Source organism: Poecilia reticulata, chromosome 17 (assembly GCF_904066995.2).
Source record: "Poecilia reticulata chromosome 17, P_reticulata-male-v2, whole genome shotgun sequence".
Taxonomy (NCBI): Eukaryota; Metazoa; Chordata; class Actinopteri; order Cyprinodontiformes; family Poeciliidae; genus Poecilia; species Poecilia reticulata.
In genome coordinates, this window is record NC_088846.1 from 30,187,768 (window position 1) to 30,210,857 (window position 23,090).

The 23,090-nt window shown below is 43.7% G+C and overlaps 1 protein-coding gene and 1 gene segment (V, D, J or C); both read left to right on the plus strand.

The window, feature by feature from the left end:
* The first annotated feature begins 777 nt into the window (after nucleotides 1–777).
* Nucleotides 778–15,084, plus strand: LOC145547917 (T cell receptor alpha variable 3-like). The segment is given in 3 exon segments: nucleotides 778–1,263; nucleotides 1,361–1,398; nucleotides 14,501–15,084. Coding segments are annotated over 3 exon segments (444 nt in total).
* A 2,768-nt stretch (nucleotides 15,085–17,852) lies between these two features.
* Nucleotides 17,853–19,393, plus strand: LOC145547974 (uncharacterized). Its single transcript, XM_081598256.1, has 4 exons — nucleotides 17,853–18,058; nucleotides 18,186–18,406; nucleotides 18,452–18,587; nucleotides 18,693–19,393. Exons 1-4 carry the CDS (start codon nucleotides 18,016–18,018, stop codon nucleotides 19,082–19,084), a joined length of 792 nt encoding a protein of 263 aa, XP_081454382.1. The 5' UTR covers nucleotides 17,853–18,015; the 3' UTR covers nucleotides 19,085–19,393.
* Nucleotides 19,394–23,090: the final 3,697 nt, after the last annotated feature.

Below are 23,090 nucleotides of genomic sequence, written 5' to 3' on the forward strand. Positions count from 1 at the left end.
ACCAGCCTTCTTAGTCAGGCTGTTGAGCCTCTTTAGCTCCTGGTTCTGGTGGTTCTGATGGTTCTGATGGTTCTGATGGTTCTAGTTCTCTCTCCAACAGACTGACAGCAGATCCAAACCCTGAAGGATCTTCTCTCTCTCTCTCTCTCTCTCTCTCTCTCTCTCTCTCTCTCTCTCTCTTCCTTCCTCTTGTCCAGATGAACATCCAGGTTTTATATTCCTCATCTCCTCCACTTCTTCTCCCATGATGGAAATAGGGTTTGACCTTTGACCCTGTTCCTCCTGAAACCAACAAGCATCTCCTGTGTTTTGTTCCCATTTCAGATGATTTGACTGTTCCCTCCGTGACCCAAAGCGGTCCACCAGGTCAGCCTCTGGTCTCTGATGAACCACCAACTGCAGAGTCTCTACCTGTGGTTTGTTACTGACCACCTGGTTGGACGCTCAGTCCTCCGGTCTCCACCTGTTACTGGCCACCTGGTTGGACGTTCAGTCCTCCAGTCTCTACCTGTTACTGACCACCTGGTTGGACGCTCAGTCCTGCAGTCTCTACCTGTTACTGACCACCTGGTTGGACGTGCAGTCCTCCAGTCTCTACCTGTTACTGACCACCTGGTTGGACGCTCAGTCCTCCGGTCTCTACCTGTTACTGACCACCTGGTTGGACGCTCAGTCCTCCAGTCTCTACCTGTTACTGACCACCTGGTTGGACGCTCAGTCCACCAGTCTCTACCTGTTACTGACCACCTGGTTGGACGCTCAGTCCTCCGGTCTCTACCTGTTACTGACCACCTGGTTGGACGCTCAGTCCTCCAGTCTCTACCTGTGGTCTGTCATCAGGTGTCACGGATCCAGGTGAGGGTTGAGGCTCCACCTGAGTCTCCTGCAGTTCCTCACAGAGCAGATCAGGCTGAATCGTGTTAAATGGGTTCATGAAGCAGGTTAAGATGGCGTCTCCGTCTCCATGGCGATAAGCAAACAGCAGGGGGTCCTGAGATGAGCTTGTTCAGGTGGGCCTGATGATGATGTGTTGTCATGGAAACTCACATCATTGTCGTTGACGACTAAAGTCCATCAGAAAGCAGCTGAAGCTGAGAGTCTGTTAAACAGGAGGAAGAGGAGGAGGAAGAGGAGGAGCTGATCTGTTCCTGATCTCTAAGAGACTCAAACTTCCTCCTTCAGTTCAGTTCAAGTCTCCAACATTAACTCTGCTCAACATGGACTATTATGGTCTGTCTCTGCTCATCGCCTCCCTGCTAACAGGTCAGATTGGATCGAGATGCTTTGAACTGTTAAGATTTAAATGTTTCCCTATAAAAATCTTTGCAACTTAAAGATTGATAAATATTTCTTCTTTAAGGTGTCAGCTGTGATCAACTTACTCCTCTTGATGATGAAGTCTTCACATTAGACGGCAGCTCTGCTACTGTGTCCTATAAATCTTCAAAACAAGCCACGTCTGATTCTTTCTTCTGGTATCGACAATATCCTGGAAAACCTCCAGAGTTCCTGATCTCCCACACAGGAAATGGAGCAAAACTCCTGAATCCGGTTCCTGGTTTCTCCTTCAGTGTGAGTGAAGATAAAACCCAGATGGATCTGCTGATCTCCTCTGCTGCAGTGACAGACTCTGCTGTGTACTACTGCGCTGTGAGGCCCACAGTGACAGGAAACACCAGAACCCCTGTACAAAAACCTGCAGTACTCCACAGCAGCCACTAGAGGGCCTCACTCCCTGTTAAACCACTAAAACCTGCAGTACTCCACAGCAGCCACTAGAGGGCCTCACTCCCTGTTAAACCACTAAAACCTGCAGTACTCCACAGCAGCCACTAGAGGGCCTCACTCTCTGCTCTGCTTCTATGGTTTGTTAGGTTTTAGTCTGATTGTTTACAGTGAGAGAAAACAATCCATCTGAGGAAGAGGAGGAGCTGATCTGTTCCTGATCTCTAAGAGACTCAAACTTCCTCCTTCAGTTCAGCTCAACTCTCCAACATTAACTCTGCTCAACATGGACTATTATGGTCTGTCTCTGCTCATCACCTCCCTGCTAACAGGTCAAACTGTCTCTGTTTTTTAAAAAAACACATTTTCAAAGTTTTATTAATGTGAATTAATTTCCAGAAACTGAAACTAACAGATTTCTCTTCTAGGAGTCGGATGCCAAAAACTCACTGAGCTTCAGAAAGAAGAGTTCGCTGTAGAAAAGAGCAACGTTACTCTGTCATACACTTACTCCAAACAAGCAGCTGCAACTGATTATTTCTTCTGGTATCGACAATATCCTGGAAAAAGTCCACAGTTCCTGATCTCCCATTTAGGAACAGGAGCTAAACTGCAGGATCCGGTTCCTGGTTTCTCCTTCAGAGTGAGTGAAGATAAAACCCAGATGGATCTGCTGATCTCCTCTGCTGCAGTGACAGACTCTGCTGTGTACTACTGCGCTGTGAGGCCCACAGTGACAGGAAACACCAGAACCCTGTACAAAAACCTGCAGTACTCCACAGCAGCCACTAGAGGGCCTCACTCCCTGTTAAACCACTAAAACCTGCAGTACTCCACAGCGGCCACTAGAGGGCCTCACTCCCTGTTAAACCACTAAAACCTGCAGTACTCCACAGCAGCCACCAGGGGGCCTCACTCCCTGTTAAACCACTAAAACCTGCAGTACTCCACAGCAGCCACCAGAACCAGAGCCAAACATGAAGAAGCAGCATTCAGCTTCTATGCACCAGAAATCTGGAACAAACTTCAGTAAAACTGTAAAACAGCTGAAACACTGAGATCCTTTAATCTCGACTAAAACCCACCAGTTCAGAGCTGCTTATGGATCATAAACAAGTGGAATTTGAATCCCAACCTGGGTTCATATTTTTGATTGTTTATTCAATGTTGCATGACTCTGTTCTAGAGTTTAATGATGTAAAGCACTGTGAAATAGCTTGCTGCTGAAATGTGCTATAGTGTGATAGGCTGAGTGAACAGACTGAACAGAAGCCTGGAACAAGCTACATGCAGCCTGTGTCTCCTGTAGCTGTCAAGGTATTTTGTAATTATGTTTGTAATACTTTGTGAATTTATCAGTTATGGTGATTTAATTACTTTATATTTTAATTTAGAGTGGAGAAGACAAAGACTGTTTCTTAAAGACCTCCGAAGTGGCAGGTGGCCATGATGCAACTTCTGTTAAAGTGTGTCGCCTTTCTGTCTGTCTGTAAATGTATCTATACCTACAGGTTTGTCTTTTATTTCTATATTGTCAAGGCGTTTAGTAAACAGCCCGTCTAAATGAAGCTGTGCTGTCTTTGGAGTTACATTCCCAGCTCTCAGAGCTTTGGTACCAAAACCCAACCTGGGGATAGGTTGGACCACCAAGTCTGGAACATCGGACTCCTGCCAGGACCAGCTTTTAAAAACTGCCATGTACAGACAGCTTTCTTTTATATGCTAACTAAAGCCTGGAAAGAAAAGAACAACACCTAAGGACTTTTTAAAAAGTCCTGTTTGTTATCTGATGGACAAACAGAATTAAGCAGGAACATGTTTACTGTCCCAGACCCCAGGCAGGACTCTGACCTGCAGTCTGGCAGTCACACCTGACTGCTTATCAACATGCTGACAATATTTTAGTAGTTTATCACATGTGAAGGACAGGTGTGGACATGTCCTCACCCACTCTGGCCTGATGGGGACAGTCCCCTCTTCTCTTTATGTGCCTTCATCTATTTGCAGTCAGTAACTCAGCAGCAGCTGCTCTGTACTCAAAGCAATAATAACCAATTAATGCTTTTTAAAACTCCTTTGTAAAACGTAAATGTCCAGTCCGCTCAGCGATCTGGTGGACTGGACATTATGTGACTTGCAATGCGCCTCATGCGCTGCTGCTTTGCAGGAATATCCGTGGTCGGGGAAATGACACAATCAAGCAAAGGATCTGAAAATGGGACGCAAAGTTTTGATATTAATTGTCAATTCTATGACGGCAAGATAACAAGATCCAAGGGGATCACATTTCACAGGTCAGTAAAAAGCTTTAATTAAAATAAAGTGGAGAGTAGGCTAGCTATGCTAGCTTATCTTCAGCGATAATAATTTAGAAAATGTTAAGGATTGGATTATAAGTCATTTTAGCACATAAGTGCTAAAATCCAAAATTTGGAATTTTGGATTTTACAAATTTGCTAAATTATAACGTTTTAAAACTGATTTTTAAGTGTTTAAATGGACTAGCACCCATGCCATTAAGCGATTGCATACAGACATTGCAGGGCAATAGCAGATCTACCAGAGCAGCCTTGGAGGGAAATTGTAAGGTTCCCTTTCGAAGAACCACTTTTGCTCAAAGTGCACTGTCTGTGAGAGGATCTGCAGCTTGGAACTCACTCCCTGTTCACTTAAAGTCTGTAACCAGTTTTAGTATGTTCAAAAATCAAACAAAACTCTGGTTATGCCAAACACAGACCTGTACTCATTCTTAATTTTTAATTTTTTTTATTTTACACCTCTCTGAATATATTACGTTTTGTTGTTTCAAATGATTTCACTTCAATTTTTAGAGATATTATTTTTAGGAAAAAAAAGCCCATCTAGGGACAAGTGCTGCGAATTAGCTGTTGCTATTGCACCATGATGCTAACATGGGACTGCTGTTTCATTCCGTTTGTCTATGTAAATGTGTGTCTGTCCCTATCAAATAAACTTTGAAAAAAAAAAAAAAAAGTATATATTTAGTGGTGTGTGTGTGTGTGTGTGTGTGTGTGTGTGGGTGTGCGTGTGTGTGTTAGTGTGTGTGAGGCTGAGGGTGTGTGTGCGTTTGTTTGTAATACCTTGTAGGGACAATTTTCCTGAGACATACTATGTTGTGGGGCCCAATTGCTCCTTGTGGGGACCAGGCTTCTGTCCCCACAAGGGGAAACCCTGTTTTTGGGTCAGGGGTCAAAGTTAGTAACAAGGTATGAATTGAGTTTTGGTTGGTTGGGGTTAGAAAAAGGGTAAAGGTCAAGTTTAGGCTGTAGAAATGAATGGAAGTCAATGGAAAGTCTCCACAAAGATAGCTACACAAAAATGAGTGTGTGTGTGTGTGTGCTGGTTTAGCTATTATTATGAGGACTTGACAAACGACTAACATTGTGTGGACATTTATAGTTGTGAGGACATTTTGCCATGTCAACACAATAAAAACATAATTTTTGAGTTAGGCGTTGGGAAATGTCAAGATTAGTTATAGAAATTAATGGGAGTCAATAAAAGTGAATAAACGTACCCTGAGGCAGGAGTGTGTCTTTGTGTGTGGTGGCAGAGCTCAACAAAGGCGGTGCTTACTCAGTGCGGCATGCACACTGGATCCACAGTTGGCTGTGAAGAGAACAACAGTCAGACTGAATGTTGAACATCAGCTGCTTTCTCCTGCTGGTTTAAACCTTGTTGGACAGATGGAACATTGGCTGTGGATTATTCTGGCTGCTCTTTTCTCTGGTAAGATACAAAGATCAACATGTTTCCTCTGCATGGAGGAGAAGTCTGGAAAGCTGCTGATTGTTCTCCTTTAATCAATCATCTCTATTGATCCATCTCTTCCTCTGCATGTTCTGTTCTTCCCCAGAGTGTAAAGGAGACTCAGTGAAGCAGACAGAAGGAGAAGTTGTTGCTGCTGCAGGAAGCTCACTGACTCTGGGATGTACTTTTGAGAGCAGTCGATCAGATGATACTTTGATCTGGTATAAACAAGAAGAAAACAGTTTCCCAAAGTACATGCTAAAAGAATATGTGAAAGTACCCGATAAATCTCCAGAGTTCGACAACGACAGATTCAATGCAGAGATCAATGACAAATCCTTCAACTTGACAATCCAGGAACTCCGTCCGTCAGACTCTGCTGTGTACTACTGTGCTGTGCAGCCCACAGTGACAGGAAACACCAGAACCCTGTACTAAAACCTGCAGTACTCCACAGCGGCCACTAGAGGGCCTCACTCCCTGTTAAACCACTAAAACCTGCAGTACTCCACAGCAGACACTAGAGGGCATTTTCTACAGTTTATTAGGGTTCAGTCTGATTCTTCTCCTGTTGATACTAAGATCATTATATTAAATCAAGGCAAACATTTTTATAAATCAGTCAAGTACATGGTAGAAACAGCAGCAATAACCTGGGTGGATATCGTAAAACCTTAAAGTCAAACTTTGAGAAACATTTTTGATGAATTTCAGTTTTTAGAATCTGAAAATCACTTTTGCCACAAGTTAAAGTGAACAAACATAAAGTTCAGTTCTCAGAGATATTTTGCTGACATCTGCTTTGCCTCTTCACTAGAGTCTGCAGCAACGTTACAGCAAATCTAAATGTTCAGACTGGAAGTGTAAGTCAGAAGAATAAAGATTCCAGCCTGACAGGCAGGAAACCATGAGGCCTTTAAACATGATGTCAAACTGGACACCAGGCGTTTGGCCACTGTTGCATCACTAAAGTCCAGAAAACCAAAATGCCAGAGTCTCTCAGGAGGAGGTTTTCAACTCAAAGACAAAATGAAAAGCACTCGGAGACTTTTCTGATTTCACAGAGTTTCTTTTACTTATAAAGATAAAAAATAATCTGTGAGTTGACTTCAAATATAAACGTTAATTTGTGGCACAAAAACCTTTTCACTCTTCACCAAACATTCAGATCAAACCAGCAGCTGCCTGTTGATCCCTGCAGGAGGCTGACCAGGAGGGTCTAAGCAAAACAAATACACAACAATAGATCTACCATTCACATCACCTTAGATCTGCGAAAATTAATAATTTAGAAAAAGATAATCTAATTCTTAACAGTCTCCAACATCAGATCCTGAGCAGCAGCAGGGAGACAGCAGGACATTATATGATCTACAACATGCTACACCCAGGCTCATGGTCACTTAGTTCAGACAAATTAAAAGGTACAAGTTGGTCGTTGAGTTAAAAAGCTTCAATAGAGTGAAATGTAACGTGACCCGTGCAGTCAGTCTGGTTCTAAATAAAACGTTGTTTAAACATCGTTTCAAAGTTCTGGGCTGAACATTTGCTTCTGATTTGCTAAAACATTTAGTACTTAGTCATTTGTTAAACCACCAACCATAACCTGACAAGATCCTCAGTAATCCACAATTTAGCGACTATGGTGAAAAGTTATCATGAAATTAGACTTTATTCTGGTCCAACTTTACTCGTATTTAAAACCCAAAGGAGGAGGAGGAGGAGGAGCTGAATGACTGAAGAGACACTTCATCATTCAGTGCAGATCAGCACAAACCACCAACATCAACTCTCTTCAACATGGACTATGAGCTTTTCTTGATCATTACCTCACTAACAGGTCAGTTTGATGTTTGGTCAGGAATTTGTTTATGACAAATCATAATAGAAATAAAAACAATGAAAAAAGTTGACATGTTTTCCTTGTTCAGGTGTCATCTGTCAACACGTTACTCCAGTGAAAGATGAGACGACTGGTTCAGTCGACAGCTCTGTTTCACTATCCTGCAATTACAGTAAAGGGGCAGCAGATTATTTCTTCTGGTATCGACAACATCCAGGGAAACCGCCAGAGTTCCTGACATTTAATACGGAAGTTGAAGAAACGCAGAAAGACTCTCAGTCTAAATTCTCTGGAAGAGTACGAAAAACGGAAACCCGGATGGATCTGCTGATCTCCTCTGCTGCAGTGATAGACTCTGCTGTGTACTACTGCGCTGTGAGGCCCACAGTGACAGGAAACACCAGAACCCTGTACAAAAACCTGCAGTACTCCACAGCAGCCACTAGAGGGCCTCACTCCCTGTTAATCCACTAAAACCTGCAGTACTCCACAGCAGCCACTAGAGGGCCTCACTCCCTGTTAATCCACTAAAACCTGCAGTACTCCACAGCAGCCACTAGAGGGCCTCACTCCCTGTTAATCCACTGGTTGTTGAATCTTTGGACTGAAGACAAAGACAACAGAGACATGAAGCAGTAAAGATCAGAGACAGAGCTGCTGAGGAAGCAGAAAACTCTCTGATTGGTTGAGTTGAAGTGGCCCCGCCCACTGACCTCCAGCTCATCCAATGACATCATTTCCTCCTGCTGCAGTGGAAGAACCTTGTTGAACTGCTGTGTGGCTCTAAGGCCTCCAAAGACATGTTGCTCTCCCTCGATTTGCTTCCGTCTCTCATTAGAGGTGAGTTTTATTCAATGCAGTTTATTTCTAAAGCCTCAGTCCACAACACATTTCAATGCACTACATATTACTGAACAAAAATATAAAGGCCCCATGTTAAATAATGTTGCCATGTGGAGGTAACAACTGTAAATGAACATTTGCTGACATTTTATTGTACAAACTAATATTTCCCTTAATCTGTGTATAATTTTCAAACCAACCTGCTGTCAGTGAGTTGTTTGTTTTTTTTACACTCAGTGCATTGTGGGGCATGTCCACTGGGTGATCAGACAGAAAAAGCAACAGCTGGACAATAAAAGGCCCTAAAATGTGACATTATGTCTCCAGTCATAAAGCCTCAGATGTTATGTGGAGCCATTGGCATGTTGGATGCAGGACGTCCACCAGAGCAGCAGCTGGACGACTCAGTGTCCGTTATCGGACCATCGGCCGTTGAAGAGCTGGTTTCCAACAGATCGGCTCTACTGCAGATCGACCTCATCCTCGTGTGACCAACTCCAGCACAACATCGCCACATCGACTCGTCCATCTGAGGATCGGCTCAGACCATTGACACACAGCTGATGAGACTATCGGTCTGCACAACAGACGCATCAAACCTCAGACTGTCTGTAATTGCCTACGGGAATCCAACTGGGTCAGAGTGTAATTCCTCAACCTGACCCCTATCAGGTTCATAGGACTGTCGATCCACTAAAAATGGCCGAACCATCATGTTATCAATGCTGATATGAAGATCAGTAATGAGAATATAGTTTATGTTTCTCTATATATTGCATAACTCAAATGTTCATAAAACTCTTATATTTGACAGGGGACTTTATATTTTTGCTAAGTGTGCATATATATATATACATATATACACAGATATATCAGGAGTCACGTTAACGGAATATTTTCTGTATTTTACCTTTTTTCTTTTTTTAAATGATGGAAAAATTTGAAGGCTGTCCGTCATTTGACAGGTTATAATTCAATATAAACTTTACGCAAAGAGTTCATTGCAGAGGAAACCAAGATCAATCAATAAAACAAGAATCTTTTCTGAGAATCATCTCATGGACACTAAACTAAATGCCTTTTTCTGACCTGGAGTGTTGAAGAGTTACGGATCGGATGCTTTGCAGCATCTGGTTCAGAAGCACATTCCAAAACTTTAGTTGAAATGGTGTGTGCATAATTCCAGTCTCCATTACATACAGAACAGAGAAAACTAAAGCGAATGCAATGTGGTGTTAATCTATTTATAGTCTAAACAGAGGAGTCGGCAGTTTATCTTGAGAAAATAAATAACGGTGCAGGAGTTCATTAGAACGTAACATGCGCAGTGCGCTGCATAATCAATGCATAATCCGCCTCTGCAAATTAAACTTAACTCACCCTGTGGTTTCAACAAATGGAGCAGTAAGACGGTATTGTCCCGCACACAGGGTAAAAAGCTTGTAGAGTTTAATTGATCGGTTTGATCAGACAGATCCAACTGACTGATGAACCAGCGCACATTTCTCTGCAGATGCGACCAGGAGGAATTCGTGAAGCTGAGCGTTCAGACACCAGCAGGTGAAGTGATGTAATTTAAGTGAAGTCGCTTAATTTAATTTATTATAAGTTATTGGGGCCACAGTCAGTGGTTTTGAGAGAAAAAGTTAGATGCATTTATCTGCTTTATGTGTGACGGGATCTGGATTTGTAGTTCAACTAGGTGAATATTAACCATATTCATAAAAATGCGGCTCAATAGCTGATGTTAATATGATAATAATTCTCTCCCTCCTTCCCTCCTGGGAACTTAAGGTTCTCCTCCAGTATCTTGGCTGTTCCTAGAACTGTACATTTCTGGACTGAGATGTCTGATGTTGTTCCTGTTTGAGCCACTGCTCCAGTTTGGGGGTGACTGCCCCGAGGGCCCCGATGACCACAGGCACCACTGTGGTCTTCACCTTCCAGGCCTTTTCCAGTTCCTCTGAGGTCCTGGTATTTCTCCAGTTTCTCGTGCTCCTTTTTCCTGATGTTGTAATCACTTGGTATTGCTACATCCACCACAACGGCTTTCCTCTGCTGTTTATCCACCACCACAATGTCCGGTTGGTTCTCCATTACCATTCTGTCTGTCTGGATCTGGAAGTCCCACAGGATCTTAGCTCAGTCATTCTCCACCACTGTTGGTGTTCCTCACTTTGATCTTGGAGCTTCCAGTCCATATTCTGAACAGATGTTTCTGTACACTATGCCCGCCACTTGGTTATGTCGTTCCATGTACGCTTTCCCTGCCAGCATCTTGCACCCTGCTGTTATGTGCTGGACTGATGCTGCTGATCCATGATCAGGAACCATGTTGTTTCTAGAGGATAAACAGGAGCCTGAAGGTCAGAATGACGTCAGGAGACCCAGATGTTGTCTCGTAGCTACAGCTGAGTGAGACAGGTTGTCCTTTTGTCCCTCTGACTTCATGTCCAGGAGAAGTTGAGTGTCCAGCTGCTGGTCCTGGAGACTCAATGAAATCCGTTGGATCACTGACTTTCATTTAGTGAGATACTCCCTGGGCAGGCATGAAAGGCAAGCAGATTTATTTATATTGTTGCCTTTATTCATGCTTGAATAAAAAACCAGAGTCCAGTGATGAGGTAGCAGCGAGACCTGCCCTTATGTCCTGAGTATCCAGACATCATGACAATGTCCAGGTTTTTATCGGGTTTCTTAGGCGTGTGGAATAAAACAGCCTTTTCTTTACAAAACAATAATAAATCGGATCCAATATATTATATTATCATTGTCCATGAGGCTGAGACAGACCTTCTTGGCCCCGTCTGTTTCACCCCGTCTCTCTCATTGTGGCAAATTTATTAGATCTCCTGTTGTTGTGACAGCATGAGCTCTCTTTCATACTTTAGCCTTTAAAACTAGCCTGGTAAAAACCAGCGCATTGTTCTACATTGTTGCTTCATACAGAAGCTCTCAGCTCTTGACAATAGTCTCCTCTCTGGTGAACTCTACCTCTCCTCTCCACCAGGGGGCGACATGCTCCAGCAGGCGGCGCTCTCCTTGTGCTCTGTGTTCCAGCATTGTGTCAATAAGAAGTGGTGCTGTGAAGAGAACAACAGTCAGACTGAATGTTGAACATCAGCTGCTTTCTCCTGCTGGTTTAAACCTTGTTGGACAGATGGAACATTGGCTGTGGATTATTCTGGCTGCTCTTTTCTCTGGTAAGATACAAAGATCAACATGTTTCCTCTGCATGGAGGAGAAGTCTGGAAAGCTGCTGATTGTTCTCCTTTAATCAATCATCTCTATTGATCCATCTCTTCCTCTGCATGTTCTGTTCTTCCCCAGAGTGTAAAGGAGACTCAGTGAAGCAGACAGAAGGAGAAGTTGTTGCTGCTGCAGGAGAAACTCGGTTTCTGGGATGTACCTTTGAAACCAGTGATCAATTCCCAAGACTGTTCTGGTACAGACAAAACAGAAATGATTTCCCAAAGTACATCATGAAACGTTATGGAGATACTGTGGAGACTGCTCAAGAAATAAACAATCACAGATTTACTGGAAAACCTCAGAAAACGTATTTTAACATGACGATCCAGGATCTCCGTCCGTCAGACTCTGCTGTGTACTACTGCGCTCTGCAGCCCACAGTGACAGGAAACACCAGAACCCTGTACAAAAACCTGCAGTACTCCACAGCAGCCACTAGAGGGCCTCACTCCCTGTTAAACCACTAAAACCTGCAGTACTCCACAGCAGCCACTAGAGGGCCTCACTCTCTGTTAATCCACTAAAACCTGCAGTACTCCACAGGAGCCACTAGAGGGCCTCACTCTCTGTTAATCCACTAAAACCTGCAGTACTCCACAGGAGCCACTAGAGGGCCTCACTCTCTGTTAAACCACTAAAACCTGTAGTACTCCACAGGAGCCACTAGAGGTCCTCACTCCCTGCTCTGCTTCTATGGTTTGTTAGGTTTTAGTCTGATTGTTTATGTGGCAATAAAAAACTGAACAGAGAGAAAACAATCCATCTGATAAGTCGGTCTAACTGGATGGCATTTGCATAATTATTTCTATGAAATATTTTCATTATTGATCACTGGATCCGATACATATTTTATAACCAGCAGTGTTTTATTAATTGCAGCCCTGATGCCATAAAGGTGCTGCTGTTTACCTGCATGGCATCTCCATCTGGATGTCAGAGAACAGAATGTCTCTGGCTCTTTCCATGCTCCCAGCTCTCAGTGCTTTGGTACCAAAACCCAACCTGGGTATTGGTTGGACCACCAAGTCTGGAACATCGGACTCCTGCCAGGACCAGCTTTTAAAGGCTGCCATGGACAGACAGCTTTCTATGATGTTTTAGGAATCCAAACTAAATTGGATCAGAGATCTGAACCGACAGAGCCTGGATCTGATCTGGGTTTCTATGGCTTGTATTTTATTCAGGAATATCAGCTTGGAAACAGGATGGAAGTGGAAAATCAAGGCAGAATCAAGACTAAGGTTTCTTTAAGACTGGCTTCAATTCACACGTTTTAAAATCGCTCAGGATTTAATTATTCCCAAAACTGATGAACCAAAGCAGATTAGAACCTGAACAAATAAAGATGGTGGGGAAAAGGTCTCGTCTTCCAGTTAATGAGGTCAAGTCATTTAATGCAATCAGAACAAAGGACTGAGAGTCTCATCTTCACAGGTAGACCAGCTTGGGGGCGCTGCAGATTACCACCCCTCCTGGTGAGCTAAACCCAGGGACTGTTGGACGCCAAAGGAAACAATGTGGCTCATAGCTGACCCTACATCTGACCCTACATTGGATCCTACATCTGACCCTACACATGACTGTACATCAGACTGTTGGGGTCCAGGAGTTGTGTTCACCTATTCCTCCAGTCCTGTTCTGCAGTTTGTGTGATCTGCCTCATGAGGGCGTCAGGCAGCAGGTACGATCCTCTGCAGCTTGTTTCCATCTCATCAGGTGTTCTACTTCAGAACATGCAGGGCAGGAATCTGGTGCCCGAGTGTTAACCAGTAGTGGTAAAGCTCCAACCCCTTCTAGAACTCAGCATCTCGTAGTGTCGCTCCTCCACCTTGATTACCTGAACCAATCTCTGGATCTGGATTTCCTGTTGTTCCATTCCACTCATATTCTGGTCAAGGCTCCACAGTTGGCTCCTTCCACTCCACTGCTGCTGGGTACCCTGTCTGCCCTCCTACTTCTCCATCACATGGCTGGTGAACAGGCGTGTCATGGAGAAGTAGGAGGCTCAACATAAAGACGTCAACGACTGACTTTGTGTTTCGTTGACTCGCCTCCAGGGCTGCATCCACCACCCCATCGTCAAAATGCTTCCAATCTTCTGTAAGAACCTCAAATCCTGCTGTTTTCACATTGTGGAGATCATGGGTTACCTTCCTGTCCGCTGATGAACCCATAGGCCACGCCCCTCACCGAGCGCTCTGCTGAATCCCTTCCACTCCTGAGTGCAGCTCTTCACTAGACTCTATTTATTAGAAATCTCTAAATTCTGCTTCTTCTCCTGAGAGAGGTTTGCATGTGGGTTAAACATATTCCAAACATCAACATCACACTGACCTCCCATCTAAAGAAAACAGGTAACAGGCTTCAGGTAAAACCATGTTGGCCCAGTCCAACATGGTTCTGCCTCCAGGAACCATCCAGAGCTCAATGTCCTCCTCCTCATTAACCAGAACAGCTAGTTCAACCATTTCCTGTACTGTTTCTGCATTGGCTGGTCTTCAGACTCACACCAGATCAGGTAACTCTGACAGAGCTGTTTCTTCCTGTTACAAGTAGTGAATGCTATAAATTAAGGACTTGATGCAACCCACTGGGTTTCTTCATGCAGAAAACCTTTTAGCCAATTTGAATAAACTGAGCTTAATGCACTGATTTAGAATTTCAATGGATGATTCAATTGAATTGACTTCAGATTTCTCAATTCAAACTTTATATTTATGTTTTATAATTGAATTTCATTTATTTCCATCAGAAAGCAGCTGAAGCTGAGAGTCTGTTAGCCAGGAGGAGGAAGAGGAGAAGGAAGAGGAGGAGCTGATCTGTTCCTGATCTCTAAGAGACTCAAACTTCCTCCTTCAGTTCAGTTCAACTCTCCAACATTAACTCTGCTCAACATGGACTATTATGGTCTGTTTCTGCTCATCACCTCCCTGCTAACAGGTCAAACTGTCTCCGTTTTTCAAAAAAACACTTTCAAAGTTTTATTAATGTGAATTACTAGCCAGAAACTGAAACTAACAGATTTCTCTTCTAGGAGTCGGATGCCAAAAACTCACTGAGCTTCAGAAAGAAGAGTTCGCTGTAGAAAAGAGCAACGTTACTCTGTCATACAACTACTCCAAAACAGCAGACGGCAACGATTATTTCTTCTGGTATCGACAATATCCTGGAAAACGTCCACAGTTCCTGATCTCCCATTTAGGAACAGGAACACAAACATCTCAGCCGCTTCCTGGTTTCTCCTTCAACATGAATGCTGAAAAAACCCAGATGGATCTGCTGATCTCCTCTGCTGCAGTGACAGACTCTGCTGTGTACTACTGCGCTGTGAGGCCCACAGTGACAGGAAACACCAAAACCCTGTACAGAAACCTGCAGTACTGCACAGCGGCCACTAGAGGGCCTCACTCCCTGTTATACCACTAAAACCTGCAGTACTCCACAGCAGCCACTAGATGGCCTCACTCCCTGCTCTGCTTCTATGGTTTGTTAGGTTTTAGTCTGATTGTTTATGTGGCAATAAAAAACTGAACAGAGAGAGAAAACAATCCATCTGAGGAAGAGGAGGAGCTGATCTGTTCCAGATCTCTAAGAGACTCAAACTTCCTCCTTCAGTTCAGTTCAACTCTCCAACATTAACTCTGCTCAACATGGACTATTATGGTCTTTCTCTGCTCATCACCTCCCTGCTAACAGGTCAAACTGTCTCTGTTTTTCAAAGAAACACATTTTGAAAGTTTTATTAATGTGAATTAATTTCCAGAAACTGAAACTAACAGATTTCTCTTCTAGGAGTCGGATGCCAAGAACTCACTGAGCTTCAGAAAGAAGAGTTCGCTGTAGAAAAGAGCAACGTTACTCTGTCATACACTTACTCCAAACAAGCAGCTGCAAGTGATTATTTCTTCTGGTATCGACAATATCCTGGAAAACGTCCAGAGTTCCTGATCTCCCATTTAGGAACAGGAGCTAAACTGCAGGATCCGTTTCCTGGTTTCTCCTTCAGAGTGAGTGAAGATAAAACCCGGATGGATCTGCTGATCTCCTCTGCTGCAGTGACAGACTCTGCTGTGTACTACTGCGCTGTGAAGCCCACAGTGACAGGAAACACCAGAACCCTGTACAAAAACCTGAAGTTCTCCACAGCAGCCACTAGAGGGCCTCACTCCCTGTTAAACCACTAAATCCTGCAGTACTCCACAGCAGCCACTAGAGGGCCTCACTCCCTGTTAAACCACTAAAACCTGCAGTACTCCACAGCAGCCACTAGAGAGCCTCACTCCCTGTTAAACCACTAAAACCTGCAGTACTCCACAGCAGCCACTAGAGAGCCTCACTCCCTGTTAAACCACTAAAACCTGCAGTACTCCACAGCAGCCACCAAAACCAGAACCAAACATGAAGAAGCAGCATTCAGCTTCTATGCACCACAAATCTGGAACAAACTTCAGTAAAACTGTAAAACAGCTGAAACACTGAGATCCTTTAAATCTTGACTAAATGCTTATGGATCATAAACAAGTGGGATTTGAATCCCAACCAAGGTTCATGTTTTTGAGTGTTTATTCAATGTTGCATGACTCTGTTCTAGAGTTTAATGATGTAAAGCACTGTGAAATAGCTTGCTGCTGAAATGTGCTATAGTGTGATAGGCTGAGTGAACAGAATGAACAGAAGCCTGGAACAAGCTACATGCAGCCTGTGTCTCCTGTAGCTGTCAAGGTATCTTGTAATTATGTTTGTAATACTTTGTGAATTTATCAGTTATGGTGATTTAATTACTTTATATTTTAATTTAGAGTGGACAAGACAAAGATTGTTTCTTAAAGACCTCCTAAGTGGCAGGCGGCCATGATGTAACGTCTGTTAAAGCGTGTGTCGCCTGTCTGTCTGTCTGTAAATGTATCTATACCTACAGGTTTGTCTTTTATTTCTATTTTTTCACAGCGTTGAGTAAAGAGCACGTCTAAATGAAGCTGTGCCAGTGTCTTTGGAGTTACATTCCCAGCTCTCAGAGCTTTGGTACCAAAACCCAACCTGGGGATTGGTTGGACCACCAAGTCTGGAACATCGGACTCCTGCCAGGACCAGCTTTTAAAAACTGCCATGTACAGACAGCTTTCTTTTATATGCTAACTAAAGCCTGGAAAGAAAAGAACAACACCTAAGGACTTTTTAAAAAGTCCTGTTTGTTATCTGATGGACAAACAGAATTAAGCAGGAACATGTTTACTGTCCCAGACCCCAGGCAGGACTCTGACCTGGAGTCTGGCAGTCACACCTGACTGCTCATCAACATGCTGACAATATTTTAGTAGTTTATCACATGTGAAGGACAGGTGTGGACATGTCCTCACCAACTCTGGCCTGATGGGGACAGTCCCCTCTTCTCTTTATGTGCCTTCATCTATTTGCTGTCAGTAACTCGGCAGCAGCTGCTCTGTATTCAAAGCAATAATAACCAATGAATGCTTTTTAAAACTCCTTTGTAAAACGTAAATGTCCAGTCCGCTCAGCAATCTGGTGGACTGGACATCATGTGACTTGCAATGCGCCTCATGCGCTGCTGCTTTGCAGGAATATCTAGGGTCGGAGAAATGACACAATCAAGCAAAGGATCTGAAAATGGGACGCAAAGTTTTGATATTAATTGTCAATTCTATGACGGCAAGATAACAAGATCCAAGGGGATCACATTTCACAGGTCAGTAAAAGCCTTAATTAAAATAAAGTGGAGAGTAGGCTAGCTATGCTAGCTTATCTTCAGCGGTAATAACATAGAAAATGTTAAGGATTGGATCATCTGTCATTTTAGCACATAAGTATATATTTAGTGGAGTGTGTGTGTGTGTGTGTGTGTGTGTGTGTGTGTGTGTGTGTGTGTGTGTGTGTGTGTGTGTGTGTGTGTGTGTGTGTGTGTGTGTGTTTTAGTGTGTGTGAGGGTGTGTGTGCGTTTGTAATACCTTGTAGGGACAATTTTCCTGAGACATACTATGTTGTGGGGCCCAATTGCTCCTTGTGGGGACCAGGCTTCTGTCCCCACAAGGGAAAACCCTGTTTTTGGGTCAGGGGTCAGAGTTAGGACCAAGGTATGAATTGAGTTTTGGTTGGTTGTGGTTACAAAAAGGGTAAAGGTCAAGTTTAGGCTGTAGAAATGAATGGAAGTCAATGGAAAGTCCCCACAAAGATAGCTACACAAAAATGAGTGTGTGTGTGTGTGTGTGTGCGTGTGTGCTGGTTTAGGTGTTATTATGAGGACTTGACAAACGACTAACATTGTGTGGACATTTATAGTTGTGAGGACATTTTGCCATGTCAACACAATAAAAACATAATTTTTGAGTTAGGTGTTGGGAAACGTCAAGATTAGTTATAGAAATTAATGGGAATCAATAAAAGTGAATAAACGTACCCTGAGGCAGGAGTGTGTCTTTGTGTGTGGTGGCAGAGCTCAACAAAGGCGGTGCTTACACAGTGCGGCATGCACACTGGATCCACAGCTGGCTGTGAAGAGAACAACAGTCAGACTGAATGTTGAACATCAGCTGCTTTCTCCTGCTGGTTTAAACCTTGTTGGACAGATGGAACATTGGCTGTGGATTATTCTGGCTGCTCTTTTCTCTGGTAAGATACAAAGATCAACATGTTTCCTCTGCATGGAGGAGAAGTCTGAAAAGCTGCTGATTGTTCTCCTTTAATCAATCATCTCTATTGATCCATCTCTTCCTCTGCATGTTCTGTTCTTCCCCAGAGTGTAAAGGAGACTCAGTGAAGCAGACAGAAGGAGAAGTTGTTGCTGCTGCAGGAAGCTCAGTGACTCTGGGATGTACTTATCAGACCAGTTCTACAACTCCTACTTTACTCTGGTATAAACAAGAAGAAAACAGTTTCCCAAAGTACATGCTGAAGCAATACTTCAAAACCAGAGATAATGCTCCAGAGTTCAGCAAAGACAGATTCAATGCAGTAAAGTAAAGGCATCATATTTCCACCAGAGAGCAGCTGAAGCTGTGAGGAAGAGGAGGAGCTGATCTGTTCCTGATCTCTAAGAGACTCAAACTTCCTCCTTCAGTTCAGTTCAACTCTCCAACATTAACTCTGCTCAACATGGACTATTATGGTCTGTCTCTGCTCATCGCCTCCCTGCTAACAGGTCAGATTGGATTGTTTTTATTAAAGCCTGATTATCTACTTTTTGTAACGGCCTCATTATGAAGAATTAATCACAGAACTTTAATGTTTCTCCCTTTTCCTTCAGCAGTCACCTGTGAAGAACTGACTCCAGTCAAACATGCAGAATCCAGACCAGAAGGAAGCCCAGTTTCTCTGTCCTACACTTACTCCAAACCAGCAGTTGGAACTGATTATTTCTTCTGGTATCGACAATATCCTGGAAACCCTCCACAGTTCCTGATCTCCCACACAGGAACAGGAACACAAACATCTGAGCCGCTTCCTGGATTCTCCTTCAACATGAGTGAAGATAAAACCCAGATGGTTCTGCTGATCTCCTCTGCTGCAGTGACAGACTCTGCTGTGTACTACTGCGCTGTGAGGCCCACAGTGACAGGAAACACCAGAACCCTGTACAAAAACCTGCAGTACTCTAAAGCAGCCTCTAGAGGGCCTCACTCCCTGTTAAACCACTAAAACCTGCAGTACTCCACAGCAGCCACTAGAGGGCCTCACTCCCTGTTAATCCACAGGTTGTTGAGTCTTTGGACTGAAGACAAAGACAACAGAGACATGAAGCAGTAAAGATCAGAGACAGAGCTGCTGAGGAAGCAGAAAACTCTCTGATTGGTTGAGTTGAAGTGGCCCCGCCCACTGACCTTCAGCTCATCCAATGACATCATTTCCTCCTGCTGCAGTGGAAGAACCTTGTTGAACTGCTGTGTGGCTCTAAGGCCTCCAAAGACATGTTGCTCTCCCTCGTTTTGCTTCCGTCTCTCATTAGAGGTGAGTTTTAGATCAGGGATTCTAGTTCAGGTCCAGCAGGAGACAACATCTGGGTCTCCTGTCCTCCACTGGCCCAGACGTGGTTCTGACCTTCAGGCTCCTGTTTGTCCTCTAGAAACAACATGGTTCCTGATCATGGATCAGCAGCATCATCTTCCTCCACTGAGCTGACCATCAGAGAGCTAACCCTGGCAGACACAGCTCTCTGCTACTGCTACTGGAAACACAGTGATACAAAGTGGAGAAGAGGCTGTACAAAAACCTGAACACAGATATCTGACTCCTCTTCAAAGAGGAGGGAAGTGGTATTCACAGCTCAGCTTCATATCAGATGGATTCTGATCATTCCTGCCTGATCAGAGTCTCTGTGGTTGCAGCTGCTAATCACTGAGGAGCTCAGATACCTCACTCACAGGGCGTGTGGGGAATAAAGACACCGATAGAAATGCTACTCTTCCTCATTCAGTCTAACGTCTTTCTCTAACGCTGAAACTAAAGTGGAGGCTTTTGGAGACAGAAATAGCTTTTTATACTCCCATCAAATTGCATCTTTTGGAAAAAGGCTTGAAAGTTTCTCGACCAGAAAGCAGCTGCAGTCAGCAGTTGCTTTGCTCTGACAGCGTCGATGGATTTTCACTGACCAAATTCTCTGTTTGCCTTCTGGATTTGAGCCTTAGCCCATGACAGATGCATAATCTGGAGCCAGTTTTCGGAGTCGGGCTGGGCGACGCATCGAGTCTGAGATTTAAAATTTAAAATGGCATTTTCACCACCATCGAATATAAATTGTTGTTGAAATAATAAAATAATAAGCTTTTGGCATCTACTTAACTGTGAGTGTGGTTTATCCGACGTGCTATGAATGCATCACTAGTCCGTCCCTGAAAATGATCTGCCCGAAACGCTGATGCATCAGGATACATGTTGTTTCCAAAGAACAGAACATTCAGTCCATTACGGCTTTACGTTTAAGGCTTGATGTTAATTTTGTGATTATTAATAAATGATGTCAGATTAGCTGCTGCTGCTATTAGCTAATCGAAGGCTAAAGTTAGCTATGATTAATTAGCTAATTTAAAAATCTGCTCCACCAATGACGTGTCAGGATTGGCGTTAAAGTTGCCTTGTTGTATATTTGAACCCAAAACTCAGAAGTCCACATCACGTCTTGTCAAAGTCCAGCTAGCATCGCTGAGCTCTCGTTATTTTTCTTAATTAAAACATTTTCCTGACCTTGTAATTGTTATAGTGTTGAAAATCTCTGCGTCTCTCTATAACATTTCATGCTTTCAGTTAATATTCAGCCTGTTGACAAGCTGACAGTCATCATCTCCAAGCAGCTTTTGTCCCTCTAGCAGGGAAACGGGGTCTGTAGTTTAAAAAACACTGGGACTCATTCGACTGTATCGTGATATATATTGTGTATCGTGATATAAGAAATATTGAGATATTATATTTTCCTACGTTAGCGCTCCGGTGTCCGTCTTTCTCCATCTGGATCTCGGCTGATGGCCGTTCTTCCCTCATCCTGCTCCTTCTCTGCCCCTCCGTTTGCTGATTGGTCCGGTTTTATTTCCTGTCTCAGAGGTGATGACATCCTGGGTTTGGAAACAGTTCAACCTTAAGCCTCTAATCTGTGCTCTAAATGGCCCTTTTTCTATCACAGCTTGTTCTTACAGCAGGTAGATTATAAACGATACTTTTAAAAACTTCAGACAGAAGTAGAACAGTTACAGGAAAATCTAATATTTTTAATCACTCGATTCTTTAATAGTTATGACTGGATTACTTCTGTAAAAGTAGAAAATAAAAGAGTTCAGCAGAGATTGTTAAGACGGCCTCTCTAACGTCTGCAGGAAAACATGAACGATCTCATCTTTTCTCAGCTCCATCAGGGTTCAGCGTAAAGGGAACCATTTCCTCAGACGGAGGCCAGGAGGAGCTGCTGTTCATCGGAGAGCAGCAGGTTCAGGGGCCAGTTGTTGGGCAATCAGCAGGCTGGGTCTGCAAAGGAACCTTTGACTAGGCCAATAGACAGCACATCCGATTCTTAGAATCTAACATTGTTTTATTGCTTTGAACTCAGTTTAGACAATATGCAGAACATTCTGGTCCAAATTTACTGTGAAAGTAAAGAGTCTTCAGCTTTGAATGATGGGATGAATCTCATGTTATTTTCACACCTGATGGAGATAAATTACATCTCCAAGAAGCAGATGGACTCCAGCAGCAGGAGACCAGACCAGGAGCCCCTCCTGTCAGACAACAGCTGCCCTGCATGCTTTAGATGTTCCCTGCTTCAACACTCAGATGACTGCAGTGAAGCCTGTTAATCATCCACCCATTGAAACCAGGGAAGCGTCTGAAACATGCCGGGCAGAGTGAGGGCTGAAACACGACTTGCCAGACGTTTCCTGGTCTGATGAGTCGAACCTTCAGACCTTCAGGTCAGACTTTGGTGGAACCGAGATAAAAACATGGATCCATCCTGCTTTATGTTGACAGTTCAGGGTCTGGGACAGCAGCTGTTCAGTCCATCAGCTCCTCCTCATTCCTGGGACGGTTACTGTAGAAATGACTGAGGGTGACTTCACTGTAAGTCATAGTTTTCATGCTAATCTATATTCATAGCTCTTTCGGTTATATTAAGTAAAATAGCAGACGGACATGCAGTCTTATCAGAGCTGCTCAGTACAGTGGAGCGTAATTATGAGTTTAATCACAATCAGCGGCAGAAACACCAACGTCCAGTTCGGAGGGGGATGACAGACGTAGCAGCTCGTCTGAAGAAATGAAGACGGAAACGTCGCAGCTTTCTGCCCACAGCGTCAAACATCTCAGCCTCATAACATTAGCTTGGTGTGATGTGAATTTTATTTCTGTTTGGGTTTTTGAAAACATAATAAAGTTCATGTGTGGCTACTGGTTTCCATCTTTTAACTGAATCACGTAAATCCAACAGATTAAATATCAAATATCTGAGTTTTATCTTTACGTTTGGGGCAGCAATACTTTTCTATAAGACCATAAGAAAATAAGGGATCTGGGTCTATTTGAGTCCATCAGAACCAGAACCTCGAGGTTCTCCATTACCAAGTGTTGCTGCAAACGGAGAGTTGAGCACAACTGCTGCGGTCCAATCCACAATACGCAGACGCTCAGAACTGGGCTAGAACCGAACCGAACATCAACCCGTTGGAGAGCAACATGGAAAGTGAAAACTACCCCTCAGGTAACTGGCTGGGCTCTCATAATCAGACCATCTTGTGGCTGTAACAGGTGTGTTTTAATGGAGAGTTCCTGACAGAAGCGGTGAAGTTTGATCGTCTACCAACAGATGAGGACACAAGAATTTGGCTGAAAAATCTAAACTTGAGGAAAGAACCCAAAATGCTTTACCTGTTTGTTTCACTGGTGGACAGAAAGCCACCAGGAGAAAACCAGAGTCAGTGAAGCAGCTACAAATGCTAGTGCAGGTTATTTGGGGCGACTTCAAGTCGTCCTCCCTCCCCTCACAGGTAGCAGAGAAACATTACTGCCAGAATGAAGCAGTGACAGCTGCAGTTCCCACATATTTTACAGCTGAAAACCTCTGAAGAAAGCTGGTTAGCTAGCTGCTAACATGTAAACAAACGCCGATTCCAGTTTGCAGCGGATGTCGTGTCCCAAATTCACACAGAGCCTCATGAGGGCTGGG

What these genes read in the sequence shown, in the direction of transcription:
- LOC145547974 (XM_081598256.1), top strand. Translation starts at nt 18,016, where the DNA reads ATGGAACATTGGCTGTGGATTATTCTGGCTGCTCTTTTCTCTG. An exon ending in ACAGATTCAATGCAGTAAAG is followed by an intron (nt 18,407 to 18,451) that starts TAAAGGCATCAT and finishes AAGCTGTGAGGA; the next exon opens with AGAGGAGGAGCTGATCTGTT. An exon ending in CATCGCCTCCCTGCTAACAG is followed by an intron (nt 18,588 to 18,692) that starts GTCAGATTGGAT and finishes CTTTTCCTTCAG; the next exon opens with CAGTCACCTGTGAAGAACTG.